Genomic DNA, 21,040 nt, shown 5'->3' with positions numbered 1-21,040 from the left:
TATTATTATTAATATATACTTAAAAAACGACTATTTCATAAATAAATTATTTTCATGATTAGATAACAAATGAATAAAATGTACAATTTATATTCTTTGACCATTACTCATCAACAGATTGTTATCATGTTAATCCTTATCTTCCCAGTAAAACTCGCCAATATTTTTATTTTCAGTTAAAAAATAAAGATTTGTTAAAATAATAACAAAACTTCTATATTATTATTATTATTTTTCGGTGTCCACATATCGAAAGGAAGGAGAGGTTGCCATTCATATAGGCTGGGATGCATGGTAAAATGTTCAATGTTCAAACTTCAAAGTCTTAAAAGAGGATTTTCTTTTCTAAATTCTCCCATTTTCTGCATTTGAATGGACCACAACCTGTGAATAGAAATTGTCTGGACTTTGGACACGACAGGAATAGGATTATGCTAAATTCCTAGAAAGTTATTTTTAATTTTTATTTTTGACCTTATCCTTTGGACTACGTCTGATTATTATATGGAATCAAAATTTTCTTTTTGTTATCAATGATGTAATTAATAGATAATCTATTTTTTTAAGTTTAGGATAAAAAATTTATTTTCAAGTCTATATATATATATATATATATATAAATAGATATTTGTGAACAGAAATTAACCTCTTAAAATCAATATTAATATTTTAAGAATTTAATCTTTAATTCTCGACACGATATTCTGAATCAAAAAAGAATATAAAAAATAAATTTTACTTTATGTCTTAGCAATGATGTAGTGATAAACTAGGCGTGAAGCTTGCTTTACGTACGAATCTTCGCATATCCTTGGTCAACGAATATCCATTCATTTACGCCATATGCCGTTTGTTTCTGTTTTTCAAAAGAAAACATTTTTAATCTTTTAAATGAAAAAAAAAATAAAGTTTTATGAGTTTTCTATGCATTTTTTTAAATATCAGTTGATTTAAATTAACATACCTGTGATATTAAAAGGTTAAATGTATGGAAAGAAACTTAATCTCCTTTTAGCGCTATAAATTTATTCTTCTCTTTCTCTCTTTCATTGCAAGAGATTCTTTGCATTCTTAGGCTATGGTGGCTAGAGGAGGTTCAAGGGCACTTTGCTTGTTTGATAATGACGTGAGGCGTGCAATTTGGCTCGTTCATTTAAAAGGCGCATTTTTTTTATAATACTTTATTTTTCATGGCATCTTCTTGGGATTGGCCAATTATTTGGGTCCTCTGCTTTGATCTCATCTTCGGCCAGTGGGGTGAGACAATCAAAATCTTCTTTTATCTGCATTTTCTATTTCACCAAAAACAAGAAAAAGAAAAAAGTTTATCTGCAATCTGCATTTTCTAAGGTGCAGAAATAATCAGAGTTTGATATTTGGCAATTCGGAGTTGGATTGGATGTCAATGCAAAAATAAGATTGAGTAAGATATTAAAGGATACTGTACTTTTTTCTGAAAATGGCCTGACAGCTAACAAACAAGCTACCATCTAACATAAGCAGTAATGGCAGCCTCCACAAAAAAGTAATCCAAAGAAAATCAGGTGAAAATAAAAAACCCTAAAGCAGAACTTAGCTTATAATTATTATTGAAATGAGTGGTAGCAACTTTCTATATCAATGCTGTTAATTAAATGGTTTAGGTTTAAATTTAGTTAGTTTTTTAATAAAATAAATCATATTAAAAGGAGAATAATTTATCTCGCGTGTTTTCAATTTTTCTAATAAAGTATGTTCGATAGATTATTTTATATCAATACATGATTATCAACAAAATCTATTAAAAAAACTAAACTTTACTAAAGCTTATGCAATAGAATTTGCCTCCCAAATGCAGAGCTAAAGTTTTTTTTTGTTTGTGTGAGAGGGTGAGTTATGTTACTTTTATGTCATGAACAATTTTAAATAAAACTTAGTTTTTATAAATTCATCAGCCAGATTATAATTATATATTGGTATTTAAATTCACACACACACACACACACATATATATATATATATATATATATATATATATATTATCTTCAAAATTTAATTATATTTCTAACATGCATATATGATATATTATCTTATACTTTTAATATTAACTAAATGATTTGTTTAACTTACTTTTTTTTATCTAGTGTCATTTTCAATCATTTTAATTTTTAGTTGAATTTGAATATTTTGTAAACTGAATTTATCAATAATTAAAAATAACAACATATCAACAAATAAATTATTTATCATAAATATTAAATTAATATATATATATATATATGCATATTTTGTAGGATGTATTTTACACTATCATTTAATTAGAAACGATAATTTATAATAAATTTATTGATTTTTATAATAAGAGTCTTTAAAATCATATCATTTGTTCTTAACGTTGAATGATAATATATATATATATATATATATATATATATATATATATATATATATATATTATTTTACATTTTCAAGACTTAGTACTTAGTCATTAAACTCATAAAATATAATTTATATGCTAATAATATTTATTTTAACTATAATATTATTTAAAATATTTAGATATATTAATTATAAATTTTATTTGATTAAATAAATATTTATTGTGTAATTAGAAGACAAAATACTAGTATTATATAACTTTAATTACCATTATTTTAATCTAAAATGATTGAGGTTAAATTAAAATTTTAATCCTTTATAATTTTAATCAAAATATTTAATTTTTTTATTTTTCAAAATAAGTAATTTTAGTTATTAGAAGAATTTGAGCCATGCCGTAGCGTGTTGCGAATTTGCCATACCGTTCTTGCACTATTTTTAAAGGCTTTTATAGTGTCGATGAATTCATCATAGGCTTTTATAGTCATGTCGGGCCCTGCTCTCGAATAGAAGCCCAGCTTCAGTTAGAACTTGGGCTTATGAAACTTAGGCTTTAGTTGAGTAACAATTTGGGCTATTATTTCCTGCATCCCAAGTTGCTTCCAACACCTCCTTTATGGCTTTCAGAATGGTCAAACCGGAACGTAAAATTAGATTACGGAATGCACACCCATTTTTCGGCTTCTGGAATGACCAATCCGGAAGGTAAAAAAACATTGCAGAAACGGTGCAGGAAGCAACTTGGAGATGCAGGAAGTAACAGCCAACATTTGCAGCAAGCTGGGCCGCAAGTCCAATAAGAAGTGACAGATCACAGATGCAACTTAAATGCCACGATCTGATAAACAAACCTGATTGTGACGAATGATATTGATGCATGAATTGTGGAAAATGCTTACACCACTTTCAATCGGAGAAGCATACTGTATTATATTCCTCTCACTTTCATCCCAAGTTAAAAGTAAGGCCCATCTAAAAATGGCCATTAGTTCATTATAGGAAGAATTATATATAGCATCTTCCAATTCCAATCAAGTGTTCATAGGATCTTCAGAGAGGGAATTATTTAACCAAAGCAATACTATAGAAGAATGAAATTGCTAGTCTGTTCTTTATGTCAAGGTCTGACCTACATTTACAATCAGCTAACCCTAGATACCAGAAACTTCTAGAATTGTCAAATTTACAATAAGGAAGCGTAACTCCTAAAAAGGAACTAAGTTTAATTTAAGGCAGGTAGTCATCTATCTAACGGGCTTCCGTGTGACTCTCTTGGGCCCGTTTGTTGTTACATCATGGGCTTCTGCGTTGCTTGGTCAAGAGTCTATCAATTCATCATGGAAATTGTCCTATATCCCAATATTACCATAAGATCATGTATAGGATTTATACGTATCTTTTCAAATAAAAATTATTAATACACACATTATATGATGTTAAGAGTTTTTATCTATTTTTTTATATATATACTAAAGCAAACTTAATATCTTTTTATTTCATGATTTCGACCTTGAAATTTATTAGACATGTATTGTAACTTTAACAGTCTAGCTATGGTGAAATTGCTTTAGTTAGTTTTGGTGGATTTTATAATGTCACACGAGATTTTAGATTAGTTTTTTAAAAATTCTCTCTAATGATATAATCCTTTTTTTTTACAGAGTTTAATGGTATAATCCTTAATAACTAATTAAAGTGAGTCTTATAATTGCCTCATCATTCTTAAATGATTCTTATATAAGAGGTGTCGATTCAATTACTCTAATGATTAAGTTGCATAAAATCAAGTTGTTGTAAAAATATAATTTCTCAAATTTATTTAACATGTAAAAATCATCTTTATTTATTACAAAAAAAAAAATCGTCTTTGATTATTTGTTCAAATTAACAAAGTCTTATCGCATGTTTGGATATTCTATAACATTATATACGATGATTATCTCAAACCAATATATTATTTTATATTCACCGTGATTTCATAATTAATTTGGACTCATCTCTCCTTCACTCCAAACACGTTATAATATACATAATCATGCTTTCAATTTCAATTATTACATTTAAAAGATTCACTACCCATCAAATGAATGTTGTTGACACAGTTTTTAACATACAACTAACATGAAGATTAAGCTAACGGTGAGTTGGTCGTTCATATTGCCATAAAAGTAAGAAACCTCGAAAAAGGAAGAAGAAAAACAAGGAAGGAAGTGAGTGAAAAGACAAGACGTGCACAAAAAAGATTCCCTTGATTTCTTAATTCAATCATCATTAGTGCAGGCCATGGGACTGTGAGTGAGATTGCCTGATAAGTCTTCTGAGACATCAATGGCTATACGCCTATACCACCAACAAAGTTTCCCAACTTGACAAAAAAGTTGTGTTTCTTTGAGTGAGCCAGCCAGTTCGGTGAACTGAGTCCTGACTCAAAGGGTTACTAATTTTTTACGCTCAAGTTTTATTAAATTAATGAACAATATGTATTATGTCCCTTTGCCAAATTTTTGCTGAGAATGTCATGTGATGTAACTTGACTAAGTACGGATTTTACAGAAGGGAAAATATAAACCATTAAGAATGAAGCATATGGTTGGGGAGGAACTCTAGCTTTGGCAACAAATCGATTTCTAGAAAATAAAATTTACTGGGTTTTTGACAATGAACCAGGTTGGTTGAGTATCTTTTTCTGATAACAAAACAGTAGTTTGATTTGTGATCACTTTGAAGTTTGAGCTGGGACTTCCACTACAGTACGTTCTTATTTTCAAGTGTAGTACTTTCTTTCAATTCAATGCATGTTAATCTGTAGTAGTTCTGTCCTAGCTTAATTAAAGGGTGTCAGCCAAATAATTTTTTGGGCTTTTCAATTTTTCTTTTTCGTATTAACTTTGAAAGTCTAACAATCTGCATATAGCCTTATACTATATACTCTACAGTACATTTCCATGATGTAACTACTCAATAATGCAGTGAGCGCCACTGCATTATTAACTAGCCAGGAATTTAAATAATAACAAAAATGCTACCTATGACTATGAGATTAAAAATAAATTCTGATTTCTTGTGTGATTCCACCATGGAGCAAATAGGGTGTATGAGGCATCATGTAAGTTGTAACTACATGACGACGCCCTTCTTCTATTGCTAATATTAGACTGGCCTGCATAAAAGAAAGAAAGAAACAACCCAGCCACATTCTTTCAGATTATAAATGTTTTTAGCTAGGAGATAACAATTAGTGTTTTATTTTCTTTTCCTCTTTTTTTTCTCTCCGGAAAAGATAGCAGCGAGGCGAGGGCCCCAGGAGTTGAAACTCTCGATGCGGTTTGTAACACACAATAGCATCCAATTGCATGCGGGTCGTGTTGTCAACCGAAAGATGCTTGATAATTTATATAGATTTCTGTAAGTAATTGCCAACACTTTTATCCTTTTATTTTAAAAGTTTTAAATCTAAAAATGAGAATGCAACATATATCACTGATGACTGTTCTATCATCACAAATTCAATAAGATGTAATATTGTATTAATTTATATTGAAGTACTGATCTACATTAACCCTCTTCATTAATATTAAGTCAACTGGTGTAAGGTACAACAGTTCTGAGCTTATGCTACTGTAAAAACGTCTCTCCTGTATTTGTTTATCAAGAGGAAAGATTTATTAAATTAGGATATAAGTTTTATTCAAACTGGGTTTGGTAGGGGAAAAAAAGAAATACATGAAAAATAAAATAAAAGAGAAAAAAATGAATAGAAATAAGTAAGAGAAATATAATGAAAACATGAGTATTTTAGTTTAAGCAAATGGAAAAGGATAAAAAGAGAAATGAAGAAGAAAAAACATGAAAGAGAAATATAGCTGGAAAAAGAATAAAAAAATTCAATGTTAATCAATTTTTTGCAACAAACAATGATGGTAAATTGTGAAATCAATTGTTATTTATGAAAATTGATTAATGAATAGTCAGTAAATCACTGCTAAATGCATAATTTTTGTCCATTTTCAAACCGCCAAGAAAAGAACCATCACAAAACACACAGAAAAAATGGCTAGTAAAATATACAAGATGTATCTCTCCATCTGCATTTTAGAATGTATATCAACCAGAAAGTAAAAAAGTATAAGCTCATTTAACTGACCTTCAATTCAATGAAGAAAAAAAACAATAAATAGAGGTGTAAAATAGACACTGGTATTTATCAGTTAAATTAAAATGAAATCCACATATATGTAAACTATTTACAAAGCTTAAGTAGTATAGTAATGCTATTTACCGTTCCAGAATTCATCTTATAAATTAAATTGAGGGTATAAAAGTACAATACTTAGTTGGCTAGGGTTGCCAAGAAATCGTAGGGTCTGAAGAAGAACCCACCCAATAAGTATATCAAAGACCTGGCACAGGCAGCCTAGTGCAAGGGCAATTAAGACAGCTGTGCCATGCCACAAATAATGCTAAGCCATCCAGCTGTTTGATTAGATATAACCAAGTGTACGATACCAAGAGAGTGTTGTCTTCTTGAGTTGAAAAGGCCTCACTTCAACACCATTATCATTCAATGCCTGATCCAGAATCTTCACCCCAGGCTGCTTTTAGATTTGCATGTCCCAAAATATCCCATGCCTTTTGTTATTTAAACGCCCTCCCCCCCACCCCCCCTTCCTCGTACTGTCTAAACATGCCCATCCTCCTCCATCTTTCTCTCTTTCAGTCACAAACCATACTCAAAAAGCCCTAGCTATGATTTTTTTTTTAAACAAATAATTTGCCCTAGCTATCTATGTAGCTTGTTAGCTAATAGCTATAGCTTTCTTGTTCAAATAACCTAGACAAGAATTGCGTTAGGTTGCATTGTCGATAGAAGACTATAATTTATACCACTATGCTTCATGTGATGGGTCAATAATTTATTAAGATCTATATAATACTTCTTCCTTGCTTGTTTGTGTTTGAGTGTTGTAATGCTTCGGATACAAGCATGGCCTACAATAATATTAGTAGCCTTGCAAAAGATATATAGTAATTGGTTATTTCGTGTGTTTGCTGCACAATTAGAGGATATATAGCGATGCCTTTGTGGGTGCTTAATTAATTGTTAGAGAGTTGGTGAGGGATATGGAAGGGGCTCACTTCAGTCCAGTCCGAGGCGGTGGAAGATGGCTGAAACTCAGCTGCTGACTCGTTGGTTCGAGAGCTCACCATTAAGATCGATCGATGATGTCGGCACTCAGCCCATGTACATAATTAAGGTGGTCTGCTTCTGATCCAACGATGCGGGAGCTGCATTTAGTCGTGACTGTCACGTCTTGGACTGAAGGGGCCTCTTCATTTCCCATATCCTTCACTCGTATATAGTACTTCCTTGTTATTATACGTTTGTTTGCTTAGTTAATGTTTTTCTAGTCTACGCATGCAGTTTCTTCTAACATAGATATTAAGAGCTGATATATATATATATATATATATATACTGAAAAGTTCAATCGATTAATTTTTGCGTTGTAGAAGAGCTGAATGTTTACATGGTCCTAACCAGTCGTTCTCTTCATTCTTCAAGAACCATAGAATAATAATTAGCTAACTACGACTATGAGCATGCTGATTAGTCTCTTAGTGGTTCAACAATGTATACTCGGTGCCTGGTATGTGATCCTTTTAATTTCCATTTTCCTCAAGGAAAGTGCTGTACTCTTAATATATTTAGTTTGCCCTTTTTTAAATCATAGTATTTTAAAATCAAATGCAAGACTCATCTTACATGTTCCTGACAACTTATTTGCAGAAAACATGCGTTGTCAAAAGTTTTCGAGGTTGGAACCTACTACAGTAACGGCTGATGGGAGAAGTTGAGGCAAAATCTTACACTTTACAGTGTGCAAGATCTGCTTACCCTTGGACAATGTCAAAGTGACACTTTTGACATTCTTCAAACACGGATTCCCAGCTGTTGAACAATTGAAAGCAGATTGCATCACGAGAGTTAATTTCAACCATGTTATAATTCCGTACAGATTAAATTATAGTTACCTATATTCTTTGGGGGTGGTTACTGGCCGGTTAGTGTATTTCTTGATCAGAATGTTCGGTGAATCTAGTATGTTATATAATTAATTTGTCTTTGCTCTACCGAACTCAAGTTGTTGAGTTATTTGCAAAGTGCAGACAGGAAAATCTGGATACCGTTTAATTTCTTGTTGTGACTAAAAATATTCTAATGAAAGACTTAAAGATTGTAGTTGACGGCTTGACTTCAGTTTTGCTATCTGGCAAGCAAGTTGAAGTGAACTGCTGAAGAGATCTGAAGTGTTTTTCTTATAATATTTTAGAGATTAATCTGTCTCCGTTAGCTTTTTCTGGGATCCATAGATAGACGTGACCTGCGGTTCACTGCCTGTTACCCCAATGCGCTCGGTCCAAGGTTGGTTTCTACCTGTTGGGATAAGTAATGATACACAACTAAATTATTTTTTTAAAATATATTTTCTATTTTTTTTATCTTTCTTCCTGATTCATCAGGAATCTTATTATAATTATATTTTTTTTCCTTTATTTTTCTAGATGCTAACCATTAAATAATAGGTGTTCATATCACATTTTAATACTCTTTGAAAAAAATAATGATTTTTTGGGAAGAGTCTGTACTATGTTTTCCGTCATTTTAACCTAAGTCAATGTGTTATATTTTTTTTCGAGTCTAGCTTTTTCTTTAAAATAATATTATTTTTACAAGACTAAATTATATTTTGTTCCATTATTTTATGTTTAAGATTTTTAAAAAAAACATTTTGGGTTTAAATCTTTTAAATTTGATTAATTTAATGTTTTTGAGTCACTGTTTTCATATTTGAAACATAATTTTTGAAAATTTTCTCATTAAATTCAGGTACAATTTCTTACGCATAAAAAAAGAAGATTCACATATAAAAATTTGTATATATAATTCAATTAATGTTTTAATTTTTTTATTTTTGAAAAAAACATTAAATAAGTTTCATGAATAATTTAAATAAATCTTGTATTAGATTTTTTAATTTTTTTAATAACTTAATGGACTTCCTTACTTTAACTTGATTTTTGTTATGTTTATGTTCATATTTTTGGTTTGATGATCAATTTAGTTATACAATTTTTGATATAGATAAGTCAAATGAAATAAGTTTCATGTTTCTTTTATCTGAAGAAAATTAAATGATATTAATTTTTTTTTAAAGCTTTCACATTTTACATATTCAACTGATTAAATTAAACTTCCATTAATTAAACTCACTTTGATAATAACTTCAAAATACTTAAAGTTCGCAGAACTCGTAACACTGAATTCATATTTTATGTTTTTGTTTGCTTTTACACTTGCTATTTCAGTTTAAAATTTAGTATGCAAAACTGTCGAGAAAATATTAAAACTTAATATATATAAATATAAATATAAAAAATTATTAAACGAAATAGTTCGGTCAAAAATTATTCTCGAAGTAAAGAAACATTCAAAGAAATGTACACGCTACCTCCAATTTCAATTACATGGTGTGCCGTAATCCGCAATCTCTCTTTCTTGGAAACTATATCTTAATTTTACGCCCCAACTTCCACTCCACCGTCCTTTAATTTCCTTAACCGACAGCAACAACACACGAAGACGCACATGTATGCAGACATTATATATATGCATCACATGATCATCCCCATAAAATAAATATACAACAACACATTCCAATCACAAAGCCAGCCATTGCAACATTTGATAATTCTTTTGAAGTCCCAGAAAATGCAAGCAACCTCTCTATGCTCCCATATGTTTCTATCATACCCTCTTCCAGCCAATTTGTTGCAGCGTAGTGCACCACACAAGTTGTTCAGTGATGGCACCACCACTCGTAGGAGTTTAATCTATGCATCAAAAAGAGACCCTTTTGGGCACCATTATGATGGAAATTTGGTGGATGAGAACATGATCCTTCTTAGAATGCGAATTCGTGAGATTGAGATGGTGGAAATGAAGGGTAAAGCTACTTCGGATTGGAGCGTATGGGAGAAGAAGTATTTTGCTGAGAATTATGGTTCGGATGTATGTGAAGCAGTTGGATTGTTGCAAAGAGTGTTAATGAACACCAGACCTTCTTTTGCATTGGGTATGCTAGCTCTTGTCATGCTAAGCATGTCCATCTCAACGTTGCAAGTTGGGTTTCATTTAATAGAATTTGCCAAGGGAATCATATGATATCTGAAAGGCCAGCTTTTGCATCAATTTGAGGTTATCATGTACAAATTGGAAAATCCATATTGAGTATACACAACATTCTGTCATAGGGGCCATGAATTGCTGTCATAAATGTAGTTCATATACTTCGATCTAGAAATTATCATGTGTAAAATTAACAAAATTATTCATGTAGTAAAAAAATCATAAATAGTATTCTTTAAAATCGAAATGTCGTTTTCCAAAATTTTTGCATTAGAGCCCACTTTACAAGCAATTAAGTAATCATGACAGACTTTGTTAAATTAGAATGAATATAGTGATAAGCAGGGTTTAGATAATTTATACGAAATTCTAGATTTAAAGCTCATTTTTAACAAGAATAATTAGTGTTATAAAGATATTAGTTAAAGAATTAAAAGCAACAAATATTTAGTGTGAAAATCATATGTAAATATAAAAAAAATAGCTCAATTTTACGTATCATAATAAAAAAAAACTTTTTTTAATTTTTTAATCAATATCTTAAGTATACTAGATAACATTTATCTTTTAATAATACTTTTAAATGTTATGAAATTATGATATACTTCCTGCCTCTGCCTCTGTTCTAAAATAATTTTAGTCCTAAGTTGTTTTAGGGCAGACAAAAAAATAATAAATAAATAAAAGATAATAATAATATTATAAAATTAATGTTATGTCATCATTTAGATTTTATCGTCAGCTAATAATGTTATAAGATATAATTGAAAAATATAATTAATATTATTAAAAAATTAAAATAATAATTATTTTGGGATTATTTTTTTATATAATAATTATAATGATAAGGAAGAAATTTCATATTTAGGTTTATTTGGGATGGTTGAGTTGTTGATTTTTAGTTAAAATGGTTTTTAATCCATTTTTTAAATACTTTTAGATCAGTTTGGAAAACCAAAAAAAGAGGTTTCTTGTACAATGTTTTAAGTTTTGTTTTTCTCCATCCTTAATCGAAGAAAGAATCTTTGTCGCCGGCCTGCAATCGCCGTCGGCCACCCCATCGTTGTCGCTAGCCCCCACCACCGTTGCCATCAGCCCCATTACTGTCGCCAGCCTCTCCACCATTGCCACCAGCCACCTCGTTACTGTTTTCGACCACCCCTCACTGCCGCTGTCTTACACTCCTTCATCCCACAACCATGACTTTCCTTTTTTCAATTAGTCTCCCGTGAGGCCATTGTTGCTGCCACAGAACCAACCTCCGTGTAATTGCAAACAAGTTTCAGAATTGGACGGTAATGAAGCTGCTGGTGTTGTGTTGTTATTTGGGGAAAGGTAACACTCTTCCACCGTGATAATAACAAAATTGTCAACAAGTTTTAAAAATTGAAAACCAAGAAAATTTAAAACTACAAATTAGAAACATAAACTAGTTTTAATTTTAAAACTTGAAATCAAAAACCACCCAAACGGAACCTTAATATGTCATATCAATATCTATTCTTAAATATTATTTTGATTAAATAATGATCAAAATATTTTAAAAAGTTACCATTTATAAGTTTTAATACCATTAAAACATTTTTAGATTTAAAAAAATTGAAAATTCGACTGATTGACGTACACCCAACCTGTACTCTCATGTCGGGACGATCTAGTTATTTTCTAATATCAACTATCTAGTTTTTTAAAATCATAATACAGTGCCATATGTAATTTCTAGGGTTTTTCTCTTTTCTTTTTTAATTTTAAATAGCAAAGGCAACCCTTTTCACTCCTTTGTTTTTTTCTTCAAAATTGTAGCTTTCCAAATTCGAATAATATTTGGAGATCTAAGATCTAAATCTCATCCCCATAACAAAAATAAACTAATTATTAAATAACATGCATAGGTGCTGATTCAGCAATTGCTGATGTATGAGCAGGTATCATCTTGGATGCCTTTGTGATTAATGTAATCAGTTGTCCTAAGGGAAAGAAACACCCTTTTCTTTTATTTCTAAGAGGCAAAATAGTAAAATCAAGTGAGAATTGTCATTCATCATATCCTTTTTCAAGAATTTTTAATTTCTAACTGCATTATTTGGGAATCCGATGACAACATTATTCTTCAAGTAAAAGCAACTCAATGTAAAGAGGGTCAAATCATAGCATTTAATTACACGAGTTGTATAGGTCACAAATGACGAAACAACTGCATTACTATTGGATAAACTTATCTATACCCATCCTCAAACCTAACAGCAGATCAGATGGAGTAAAATTCTATACATGAAGCTCTATATATGTAGGAGTATAATTTAAATGAATTGAATGGTTTTTCAAAATACCAAACCACCAATTCAAAGCATTTAATGAACAATTAATATTGTAATCTAGCTAGCCAAGATGAGCCGCAGCCAAAACAGCCTTGGCCAACTCAAACAAATGAAAGAAAAGCACAGCAGAAGAAGTTGGAACACTGATTGCAACCAAAGCCATGGCTCCAAGGGCCAAACTTGGCCTAGTATTCATCAACTGGGTCTGCAAAACTCCCACTGCTTCACATATGATGGAGTCATACTTGGTATAATACCGCTTCTCCCAATCCATCCAATCCGATGGTGGCTCATAGTTCCTCTCTATCATGTTCATCTCATGGATCCTCTTCCTCAGTATGATCATGCCCTCATCCACCAACCTTCCACTGAAGTTCTGATCCGCTGATCCTCTCATGGAACCCTTAATTGGAGCAAACGAATTCGTTTTCTTGCCTTTAGAACATGGCTTGGAGGGTGAAAATGGATGGAATAATATTGGTGAGGAATTGACCAAAGATATGGATGGCATATTTTGTGATTAGGGGAATAATAGTGGAATTGGAAATAATTAATAGTATGTGTAGTTTGGAAAATTGTCCGGTGTGTTGTTGATTTGGTGATGGGAATGGGAGAGGAATCATGTTATATTTATAGGCATTGGGAGAAGGTTCTTTTTGTTGGGGTTATTAGATTAGTTTTGGTAACGGAAAGGACCTTAGACAACAAGTTATGCGGCGAAACCGTGTTTATTTCAATGGACAGTTAATATCTTGGTATTGTAAAAACGCGTTTTTTTCTAGAGTGTATAGTTGGGTTCGGGGAAGATGCCACATGTCGACGAACAAAAGCGTGACACGTGTCTGCTATTTACAGTACATTTTTGTTTTCAGAAGTAGCACAACCTGCTTATTAAAACGGTAGGTTTCGTTAAAATCACATGTGGCCAAACTATCTAATAAGAGATTCTATCGATTTAACCCGAACTAACTTAAGTTTGACTTAAATTTAAATTTAAAAACTGAGTTTGTAAAAGTAATTTAAGTTTTTCTTTTGTAAAATTGAGTTTTAGGATAAAATTTTCATTGCTAACACACTTTTTGGGAAAAATTAAACATGTTACTAAAATAAATTTACTCTCATAAAGTATGTTTAACTAGTAGAAATACTTTTTGAACAAAAAATCAAACATACTCTTACTGAAAGTTAATATTTCTTCCATTCTAAAAATGACAAATGTTTAAAATTTTCACATATTAAGAATAATAATATATCATTGCACATGCTAAACATTGGTGGTTAAAGAGCTAAAAGTAAGAAGCAATATTACGATAAGCGTAATTCTGTTTTGTATATTTTGTTTTACATTTGATTTCCACTTTAATATAGAACGTTTACAAGATAGGACATTTACAACGAGAAAGATAAAGTTTTTAAAAAAATTACGAGATTAATATATATGTATTATTAGTGTAAAATTATCAATCAATAATAAATATAATCTTTAATTTAATCATTGTAAAATTTTTGGGATTAGATGATAAGATAAAATTATTTTATATTATTAATTAATATATTAGTTGTTCGAGATTTATTTACATTAAAAAGAAGGAGAAAAAAAATTAAATGACAGTGACATTTCTCAACAACATTGATGGATGCTGTGAAATTAGATCGTTTGCGTGAAGCATGTGAATAATATTGTTGTGTTAGAGAGAAGATTACGGCGAAGAAATATAATAATGCTAGTTAGATACTACTACTACTTTCTAACTCATTTTGTTGAATAAACATTTTTTATTAATTAAAATTTATTAAAAAAAACATAAAATTTGTAAATCTTTAATAGTTAAATTTTGTTGAGAGGACGTTTGTTTCACAAAATTATTCTGTATCCTTAGAAATCACAAAAAATATTATAATTGAGAATGCTATTTTTTGACATATATATAAAAATGTGTTTTGTTAATTTATAAAATTCTTAGAAATATTCTAAAATTTAAAATAATAAATAAAAGTAAAAATGAAAGTTAGAGTGAAGTTAAAAAATAATTTATCACATTTTCATGGGAATGTAACTTTCCAGCTCATTAATATTAACATGAGAATAAAAATTAGTAGACATAAAAATATAATTTTTCTAAAAATAAAAGATTACAAATAATATTTTCTGATGATACCTACTAACAAATATGGAAATAAACATGCTATATTCATGTTTATGGGAGTGCAAAATGACTTTGTGAGGGCAACTATCCCTCAGAAGTATTCACAAGTTTTATTTATAATTTAGTATTAAATTTGAGCTTGTATTAAAAAAGTACGTTTAAAGTGTATTATTAACTTTCCTTACTAAAAAAGTATAAAAGGAGGATGACGGGACAGAGAGGTAGGGTTTTAATATATTTTTTTTAAAAAAAGGACGGCATTTTGTTATTGTTTTGTTGAGGTACTCTGCATCTTATCTGTGCACTAATTTCTTAATTAGTGTGGGGTGTGTGTTGCGTATGGTTCATGAATGATGATTAATAAAGTTTCCTATTTCCGGAACGATGAGAATATGAATGGAAGCAGACACAGTTACTATTAGCTACGTACCTTATTGAAAAGGACAATATCGCATGCATACCGTTTAGCGAAAATAAATTGAGATTCTTTCTCAAATTAATTAATAGTAACATCCAAATGTTTAGCACTGAGCCCAAATTTAAGAATTAAATATGTATATATAGGGTGAATTTAGAAGATCAGCCAATTTTGCACAATGTAGTTATAGCATTTTTTTTTATATTCATTTTAAGGTTGAGTATCAATCTTTTTTTTCCTTGTAGGGATCCTTAAAAAAAATGTTTCATTACATTACTAATTTAAAAAATTGTATATAGTATATAATTATACTCTTATAAGCAGAAGACGCGAAAGGAAGAAGAAAGTGGTTTACGAGATTCCAACTAAATTAAGACCTATAATCACTGGCCAAAAACTTTAACCCTGAAATATTATATATAGGAGAATCGTGGAAAATAAATAGGAGAGAGAAAAAAATATTTTATTTTTATTTTTTAAATTAAATGATAAAATATCATAATATTCTTAAATTAAAATTTAAAAAACAAAACAGCCAATGATTTTACATTTTACAGTCCAAATAATTTTATGTTAAATACTATATAATGCACTTCAAGTCTTCAACTAAGATGAATATTAACATTCCAAAATATATATATATATATATATATATATATATATATATATATAATACTATATATATCCGATACTTTTTATAAAATATATAAGTGATGATAAAGTAAAATACATTATCACTTGTTTTTTTATATAAAAAATAGCGGAGATAGTATCTGTTTAACAAAATCCAAATTTTATACCAAATAGAAAAATGTAAATGAAACACAATTTAGTTGAGGAATTGGTTAAGAAAAATGCTGGCAAAATACTACTTGTCATACTTCTCACAATATACTCTTTTAATTTATTGTTGAGCAAATCAGAAATGTTAGAAAAATACTTGTAGCGACACTCTTTTTTAGTCAAGCCTTTATATATTATCGTGTGAAAATCAATACAAGAGCCACTGAAATTATGTGATCCTCACTTAATAGAACTCAAATAAAGTTCATTTAATAATTAAAAAGTTATATATATATTTTTGGTTCATATAAAATTTTAGATTTCATATTTTTATTACTATAAAATTATATATATATATATATATATATATGTATATATATATATATATATATGAATAATATAATTCTTTATACAAGTGCATTTGGTATCCCCATTCTTTGCACAAAAAGAGGTGAAATTTTCCATTTAAGATGTTACTTTTTATTTCTAAACCCTACAATAATGTTAGAAACTTAACATTTCGCTTAATTAGTATAACTAACAAGTTTTGAGAGCTAATGTCAAAAGAAAGAAAGAAGTAGCCTTGAATGGTTTTATATATGTATATGACTGATGGATTTGGAACGGCAAATTAGTACGTGATTCCTCATGATTACGAACTTGGTCAACCTAACAAACTTATGGTTGTACCTATTGAGCTCAGCCACTTAGGCTTCTAAGCTAGATCTAGTTGTTATCATGAACTTGCATTTTGAGGAAGAAATCAACTTTGATTAAAAAGCTGCGTACAATTACAGTTGTGCATGCATGTTGTCCAACAACACTCTAGAAAGATTGACCTTCTCTATAATTGTAACAAACATGAAGCAAACGGCACGTAACAACTAACATTGGGCTAAGGACTGATATATTTCTTCTCTGGTAGGAAACTCACCATTCTAGAATAAACTCATTCAAGCATAAATGATGACGAAATCCAATATCCTATTACTATTCTGGTATCAATGATATTGATTTTGATAATATCATCGACGGACCAAAACAAATGTTTATATTATATTTTCAAATTAAAAAAATATATCTTTTAGAAAAAAAAATAAATTGAATGGTATATGCAAGTATCAGAGGTCAGATTTAAATTAATTTAACCGAAACTTGATAACTTTTTTTATTGAGATAAAATTGAATAATAAAATCTCAATTTCTCTCATAAAATAAAATAAATGGGAAAAAAATATAACTTATCTTATTTTTTTTCTCTAATAATACATAATATATTTTTTAGGGGATATTTTATCTTTTTGGTAGAAGATAAATTTTTTCTTTTTTCTTAATTAAATCTATCATATTCTATTGATTTTGAGTAGGTTACTCGAAGACTTGTTGAGTCGAAGTAATATACATACCCCAAGCTTTGAAGCTGATTTTAGGAACTTTGTAAAAATCTTTCAAGTCCTCTACTCAGACGTCACTCTCAATTAATTGAGTTCAAGTAGTACTTATATTGGTCTAATAATAGTAAGTCTCAGAGTGATTTTGATTTTTTCCTTAACCAAATATTACCTTAATCTTAAAGGAAAATGGATAGGATAGTTGTCTTATGCGAAATTTGTTTGGTTGAATATTTAAAGAAACATAATGACTAAATAAATTTTTCTCCATTTTTGTACTTCTCTTTGCATCTCTATTTAAAAATCAATATCAATGATACTAGAAGATTAATAGGAAATTGGATTTGTGCAGATGTCTTTATTATCTTTTTTGCTGAATTGATGAGTCATTTTGAATGGAGGTGTTTTGAATGTCTGTTGCTTTAACATAACACGAACAAAGAAATCATTAAATTGTACATATTTTTTTCTATTATCAATTTTTGAGACAGAATATGCACAATATAAGTATCTTATTATTTGTGTTATATTAATGCATGAGTAATTCCAAAACAACTATAAAGATGACTCATTTAAGCATAAAAGATTGTGTAAATATTTGTTCAAGTCCAATATCCTATTTCTATTCTAATATCAATGACAATGATTTTGATGATGTCATCAAGGGACCAACAAAAACGTTTATATTATATTTTTAAATTAAAAAATATCTTTTAGAAAAAGAATTGAATTTTTCTATTAGTAATATTTCACGATGACCAAATAAAACTTTCTCTATATTTGTACTTATCCTTGCATCTATATTTAAAAGTTAATATCAATGATATTAGAAGGATTTATGTAAAAGTGTTCGTCATCATTTTGCTTGAATTAATGAGTCCTCTTTAATGGAATTATTTGAAATTTGTCTTGCTTGAACACGATGATGGGATAATGTTTCTTTTGGTATACCATTTTGGTTTTAGTCATTTTATTGTTTACGGTACTGTCATTGATGGGGAGGTTGTTTTGTAAGTTTTGTTTTGTTTCAATGAAGGAACTTTGGGACATTATTGGTTTTTTATATTTTAGTTCTTGTTTTGATTGGGCACTCCTGGTGCTTCATGTAGACATTTTATTCAATGAATTATTATATATATATATATATATATATATATATATATATATACATTTTATTCAATGAATTATTATATATATATATATATATATATATATTCCAGTAAAAAAGTATATATATTAATTAATAAATCTAATAATATATGTTACATGGGTTATATACTAATCTTTTTTAATAATATTATTTATTGTAATTAATTATAATCTAACTGAGATATATATTAATTAATCAGTACCATAAGAAAGACATCTTTATGACTTTTAATCAGTACCATAAGAAAGACATCTTTAGGCAAACTGGTTCTAACAAACCCTAGTTTTCCATGTAAAGGATTCTAATTGATCATGATGATTTTTTTTTATGGAAATTGATGAAATATTATATTTGTAAGATACCACATCTTTCAACATTTTCTCCTATAGTAATATTTAAATAGCAGATTTATGTAGTCGTTAATCACGCATTATATTCTTCCTAAAAAAATACGCAATATATTTTCGAGTAAAAAAATGACCTATTATATTCAACGTGTTTTTATTTTTCCTTTTATTCCAGCCCCACTTTTTCTATGTCACGTGACTTACTCGTAAAGTGGCTCTACTCTAGTGTCCAAATAAGGAAAAAACGACATTACTTTCAATTTCAAAGAATACTATTTAAATTTTTTTTACTACATAAAGAATTTTGTTATTTTTACACATGATAAGTATGAACAACATTTTTTCAACAAAATAAGAAAAATATAAACAATATTTGTGACCGCAATCCATGGCCCCAGCTTTGACCGGAAGTTGTGCTGTCAATGTGAATTTTCCAATTTGTGCTTGATCGTTTCGAATGGATCTTAGATTAATGCATGCAAAAGGCCTTTCAGATCATATATATCATATGATTCCCTTGGCAAATTCTATTAAATGAAACCCAACTTGCAACGTTGACATGGACATGCTTAGCATGACAAGAGCTAGCATACCCAATGCAAAAGAAGGTCTGGTGTTCATTAACACTCTTTGCAACAATCCAACTGCTTCACATACATCCGAACCATAATTCTCAGCAAAATACTTCTTCTCCCATACGCTCCAATCCGAAGTAGCTTTACCCTTCATTTCCACCATCTCAATCTCACGAATTCGCATTCTAAGAAGGATCATGTTCTCATCCACCAAATTTCCATCATAATGGTGCCCAAAAGGGTCTCTTTTTGATGCATAGATTAAACTCCTACGAGTGGTGGTGCCATCACTGAACAACTTGTGTGGTGCACTACGCTGCAACAAATTGGCTGGAAGAGGGTATGATAGAAACATATGGGAGCATAGGGAGGTTGCTTGCATTTTCTGGGACTTCAAAAGAATTATCAAATGTTGCAATGGCTGGCTTTGTGATTGGAATGTGTTGTTGTATATTTATTTTATGGGGATGATCATGTGATGCATATATATAATGTCTGCATACATGTGCGTCTTCGTGTGTTGTTGCTGTTGGTTAAGGAAATTAAAGGACGGTGGAGTGGAAGTTGGGGCGTAAAATTAAGATATAGTTTCCAAGAAAGAGAGATTGCGGATTACGGCACACCATGTAATTGGAATTGGAGGTAGCGTGTCCAATTATTTGAATGTTTCTTACGCTAAGCGAACCTTCTTTGTCTTACATCACCACGTTGGATTTGGTTTGGTGTATAATTGGTCGATATTATCTCCATAATATATTGAGATTTGGAAGACTATTCAATTTTTAAATCAAATAAATGTACCTAATCATATTCATGATCGTTAGTCGTTACATAGGCTAAGCCGCAAAGCTACGATACAATACTAAGAATAATATATTTGAATGTCGATGCGTCAAATAAATAATGATCCTTGTCTAGAATTTAACTTTCCTTGACATGACATCTTTATTTAATAAAATTTAAATTAAAAAATAGTATAAGAACTAAATAGGTGATTCATAAATTAAACGACTAAAATGAAAAAAATTAAAAGAAATAAAGACATTAATAAATTGAGCTTGTGATTTGACATGACATCTTTATTTAATAGTAGTAGAATTTAAATAAAAATAGTATAAGAACAAAATATGTGATTCATAAATTAAACGAATACGATGAAAAAATTAAAAGAAATGAAGACAAGTTGATAAATTGAGCTTGTGATACCCATGGCAATCCAAGTCGACGATGGCAAAGTTCAAATCTTTGGGACAAGAAACAGCAAAGCTACGTATTAACTTACAACAGTCTGTTTAGTTCAATGGAAAATAAAATAAAAGGACAAAGAAGAATATTAAAAGAAAACCAGAAATCCCTTATTTGATAT

The 21,040-nt window shown here is 29.6% G+C and overlaps 3 protein-coding genes and 1 long non-coding RNA gene across 4 annotated transcripts; 2 read left to right on the top strand and 2 right to left on the bottom strand.

The window, feature by feature from the left end:
- The first annotated feature begins 7,013 nt into the window (after window positions 1-7,013).
- On the top strand, window positions 7,014-8,658 carry LOC114370882. Its single transcript, XR_003657942.1, has 2 exons — window positions 7,014-8,005; window positions 8,146-8,658. It is a non-coding gene; the product is annotated as an uncharacterized LOC114370882 (long non-coding RNA).
- Window positions 8,659-9,969: 1,311 nt separating this feature from the next.
- Window positions 9,970-10,788, top strand: LOC114370727. The gene has a single exon (XM_028328122.1). The coding sequence runs from the start codon at window positions 10,129-10,131 to the stop codon at window positions 10,579-10,581; it is 453 nt and encodes a 150-aa protein (XP_028183923.1). The 5' UTR covers window positions 9,970-10,128; the 3' UTR covers window positions 10,582-10,788.
- Window positions 10,789-12,638: 1,850 nt separating this feature from the next.
- LOC114370320 lies at window positions 12,639-13,545 on the bottom strand. The gene has a single exon (XM_028327630.1). It carries the CDS (start codon window positions 13,372-13,374, stop codon window positions 12,925-12,927), a length of 450 nt encoding a protein of 149 aa, XP_028183431.1. The 5' UTR covers window positions 13,375-13,545; the 3' UTR covers window positions 12,639-12,924.
- Window positions 13,546-19,349: 5,804 nt separating this feature from the next.
- Window positions 19,350-20,216, bottom strand: LOC114370679. The gene has a single exon (XM_028328072.1). It carries the CDS (start codon window positions 20,054-20,056, stop codon window positions 19,604-19,606), a length of 453 nt encoding a protein of 150 aa, XP_028183873.1. The 5' UTR covers window positions 20,057-20,216; the 3' UTR covers window positions 19,350-19,603.
- Between the last annotated feature and the right edge of the window lie 824 nt (window positions 20,217-21,040).

This window comes from Glycine soja, chromosome 10, assembly GCF_004193775.1.
Source record: "Glycine soja cultivar W05 chromosome 10, ASM419377v2, whole genome shotgun sequence".
Lineage (NCBI taxonomy): Eukaryota > Viridiplantae > Streptophyta > Magnoliopsida > Fabales > Fabaceae > Glycine > Glycine soja.
The sequence above is the reverse complement of the archived record's forward strand: the minus strand, read 5'-3'. Positions and strand labels throughout refer to the sequence as shown.